Genomic DNA, 4549 nt, shown 5'->3' on the forward strand with positions numbered 1-4549 from the left:
TAGTCATTGACTGATCCTTGTTGAGTGAGTTTGAACAGCGAACCCGTAGGATCATTATAGTGGGAGGGCACAAAATGGGCTTCTAGGGCTTGTAGAACACCAAACCAAGATGTAATCTAACCATTGCGTGGCATTCGTTGATACCACGCGAGCACATGTTCGTCCATCTAGAATGACGTGATCGTCAACTGTTCTTGCTCCGGTGTGACATGGTAATCAAAGAACTGGTGATTTTGAAGAGCCAACTCACTAGGTCAGACCCATCGAATCATGGCACTTCAAGTTTCATGCGATAGTGTTGCATAGGCGGAGGAGAAGGGGAAGATGGAGAATGTAAGGAAGATGACGTCGGAGAATGTTGAGTGGATTCTATAACTGCTAGCTTTTGATAAAGGTCGTCAAGCTTGGTTGACATCGACAACTGGGTTGCAGTGAGCTTGGCGATGGCATCCTCCAAACGATCGAGGTTAGTTTCTGAACGCAGATTCCTCCATGGTTGAACTCAATGAAAGGACCCCTTGTTACGAAGGAACTACAGAAGATAAGAGAGAAAAGATACTTTGAGGGAGAGAGAGAGATAACCAGATAATTTCATCTTATTCTTCTTATAGTGCATAACCCTATATATAGGCACTTGTAAGGTACAAAAAGATAATCTTGACACGAAAAAATAAACAATAAAGGGAACACACACTAATAACGACCTGACAATACAAAAGGAATCATAACGGCCTAATATTAGAATGCTACCCATGCTCCCGACTGAGAGTGCGTTTGGATAGAGAATTTTAACTGAGGAAAGTAATTATCAGAGAATTTGAATTTTTGTAATTTAGAATTCATTGTTTGGATGCTTTTTATGAAGAATTTAAAATTTTGGAATTTTAAAACAGAATTTTAAACAACTAAAAATCTGGAATTTCAATTTCCTTCTAAAATGTGAGAAATTGAAATTCTCTTCTTATCGTCTTCTTCAAGAAACACCGTCTGAGCTCCTAAAATATCGATCAGGTGTGAGCATAGAGAAACAACACGTATAACTAGCACATCAATCATATCTTCTCTTTTTTTTTTCATTCATTTTTTCCATCCTCATAATTTTAATTTTTTTTTATCCAAACACAAAATTTTGAAAATAAAAGAATTTCAATTGAAGTATTTAAAATTCTTAAAATTTAAAATTTCTCAAAATTTTTAATTTCTCCATCCAAACACACTCAAAGAAACAAACACTAAGTAATGTAATTCCTGTGATTTTCAGCAACAACCTTGTGCATTGACTTTTAGACGAAATCGCGGAAACGGTGAGGGAGTGTGATATTTCTTTTGGGTCTCTCATGTTGGGCTCCTTGTATGGTATCGTACTTGGTCTATCACCACTACTCAATGAAACTTATTCTTTCATTCTTACCTGTAAGATGTGTATTCATTAATTTCTTTTATTTAAAATGTTCTCACAACAATCTTTGTACAGACATTATTCTTTTTATTTTATGTTATGTGTTTCAAAAAAATTGAAAAGTAATTAGTGGATACCCAATTCTAAATAACACCTAGAGTGATAAAGAGAAAGAATTAATATATAGATAAATGTGTCAGCAAGATAGACAGAAATTATAAGTATTAGTAACTAATAAGTGTTTGGAATTATTAGGTGTCTAAACATCACTTCTCAAAATTTATATTAACGTATTCACAGCTTCAATTCTTATAAGATTGCCTTACGTATGAAGTACATCATGCAACATAGTTTATCTTAAATTCTTCATCTTACTTACAAAAATGGAATGGGTGTGAAACCGTGTGAGTTTCCATCTTCTACTTTCAAACACCAGTGAGTGATAAGTGGAATTAGAGAGGAATTGGGATGCTACCCTTTTTTGTTGGAATGTGCTTAATTCTCATATCTAGGTTGTCTGCTGTTGAAAGAAACCTGAAATGGTGCTTCCGACGGCTTTGCTTCCCCACTCACCCTCATCCCACCAATCACATCATGCCACGTGTCCTCAACACCGACACCATGTATTAGCCTACGGGGTTGTGGCACACTACGTACAGGGCTTACCTACCCCCATGCATCCTCATGTGCATGGGGTGCATACACATTCCCAAGATCATCATGTCCATCATCTCATGTGCATCAAAATAAATTTAAATCCAACACTCAATGTGTGCTTTGGGAGCTCAAGTTTCACTTGTACCACATATAACCCCTCTCTTTAGCAAATTAGCATTACCATCTCCTCTTGAAATTCCCCTCTCTCTCTCTCTCACACACACACAAAGGTGTATATATTTTTTATGACACAATACAGACAAGGTTTTAAAAACGGTTTGCAACCACAATTTTGGCCGTAATATCAAGGTTCTTGGGGCGTTTGTAACTGCAATACAATTGCAATTGTAGTTTCATCGGCTACATTTTCCCACAATTTTGACCGTAATATCAAGATTTTTGGGGTGTGTGTAACTGCAACACGATTGCAATTGCGATTTTGGCTAAATGTCTAGATATTTGGTGTGTCTGTGATTGCAACCCGAACAACCGAACACAATTGTGGCCGGATATCGGCTGTATTTCTCTGCAATTTATTTCAATATCAAGAAAGAAAACGTATCTACGACCGTAACTATAATTAAAAACCTTGAGTGCAGGTATAGGTTTTGTGGTGATGGAAAGTGGGTGGAAGCCTGAGGTTGAGATGTCACCAAATTGCCCTAGGTGTGGTTCTTCCAACACCAAGTTCTGCTACTACAACAACTACAGCTTAACTCAACCAAGGTACTTTTGCAAGGGGTGCAGAAGGTACTGGACCAAAGGAGGGTCTCTCCGCAATGTGCCTGTCGGAGGTGGCTGCAAGAAGAACAGAAGAGGTAACAAGACCTTGTTGAGACAATCCATTGATGGTTTCACTTTCAAAAACTCGTCGCCACCTTGTGGCTATGCCACAGATCACAATAATAACCCTTTAGGGCATTCTTATGATCCTAGAATAAGGGCTTCTTCAGCTTCTAGCTCCTCCTCAGTAGTGACTGATGGACCTAACATTGATCTTGCTCTAGTTTTTGCAAATTTCCTTAACCAAAAGCCCAATAGTTCTGAAGGTGGGGTTGAGAGTAGTACTAATCCAGATCAAGAGCAAACAGTTTTTGATCCTTCTCTAGAAAACAATTCAAGGCTATCAAACACAGATGTTGTTGGTCCAAGTACTTTGCCTGAAGAACTTGGTCTCACTGGGTGTTTGAATCTTCCTGAACAACAACCACACACACATTCTAGTGAGGCTAATAATAACAATAACCAAATGTGCTATGGTGAGTTCAACACTATGCAGACACTTCAAAAAGATGGAATTGAGCAATACAGTAGTCATGGTGGTGCTATGAATTTTGAGCTGCCACCATTGCCGGGTGAAGGGGAAGCCTCACATGATCATCACATGATGTGGTCGAATTCTGAGATGATGATAAATCATCATGCATTTCAAGTCACACAACCTCCACTACTTGGACTTGAAGTTCATGATGCAGACTTATTAATAGGTAATTGGAGCCCCTTTGATTCGCCAAAGGATACTTCTTTTTCCAGGCCTTGATAAAAAATAAAACAAAATCATTCTCTTAATTTTGCATTACTATTTGCTTGTTATATGTAGTCATGTATAGAATGGATTGTTACTACTAAATAGTCAAATTATAAATGTAAACAAATTAGTAGGGTCTTTGGTCTATATAGTAACACTATACATTGATGATCACATTTAATGTTATATGTGAGTCTGGTTTTATAGTTCCCCTGGTTTTCAAATTTGGTTGTCAGAAAAGTGAATTCTTCATCCTGAGAAGTTAGAGTTTGTCTCGTAAGAAATAATTTCTTGGCTTCAAACAATTAGTGTTCCATAACTATCTTGGTAGGAGTGATGCTGTGAACATGTGGTTTCAATAAACTTTTTCACTATGGAAAAAGAAAATGAAAAGATAAAATAAAGTGAACTCTTTTTATAATCTAAAAGATTAATTTGTGCATCTCATTTTTAAAAACGTTATTTGAGATTGTTTTTGTAGAGGTTTATATAAACTATTATAAATATTTAGGAGGCTAAATTTATCCAAACAGATTGGTGGTGGGTTTTTTTTTATTTTTTTTTATAATTTATTGCCAAATTATAAGAGCCTGCAACGATTCATTTTGTCTGGTAGTTTTTAGTTAGAAGCCTCAAAGAATATTCCCAATTCTCATCCTAGATAATGTGGGAATATTCCGTATGATTATTAAATTAAAATCAACAAAAGCTACTATTGTAACAAATGCAACGAAACTTGTTTAGTATTTTTTACATTATTAATGATACTTTAGTTACCATAGACTTTCCTCTTATTCTTTTCATTTGACTTTCCTAATTTGTTTAATAAAGCAGCAATGACCACCACATCATTCGTGATAATTAAATTATAAGTAAATTACATAAATATTTCCTTAAATCTAAACATATTACATCCACATCCCTTCTATATTTAACTCTTACATAAATACCTATTATTTTAAGAT

At 35.9% G+C, this 4549-nt stretch overlaps 1 protein-coding gene across 1 annotated transcript; it reads left to right on the plus strand.

Annotated features, from left to right (window-relative positions):
- The first annotated feature begins 2672 nt into the window (after positions 1-2672).
- Positions 2673-3642, plus strand: LOC100794208 (dof zinc finger protein DOF3.5). Its single transcript, XM_026127303.2, has one exon. It carries the CDS (start codon positions 2673-2675, stop codon positions 3594-3596), a length of 924 nt encoding a protein of 307 aa, XP_025983088.1. The 3' UTR covers positions 3597-3642.
- Positions 3643-4549: the final 907 nt, after the last annotated feature.

This window comes from Glycine max, chromosome 2 (assembly GCF_000004515.6).
Source record: "Glycine max cultivar Williams 82 chromosome 2, Glycine_max_v4.0, whole genome shotgun sequence".
NCBI lineage: Eukaryota > Viridiplantae > Streptophyta > Magnoliopsida > Fabales > Fabaceae > Glycine > Glycine max.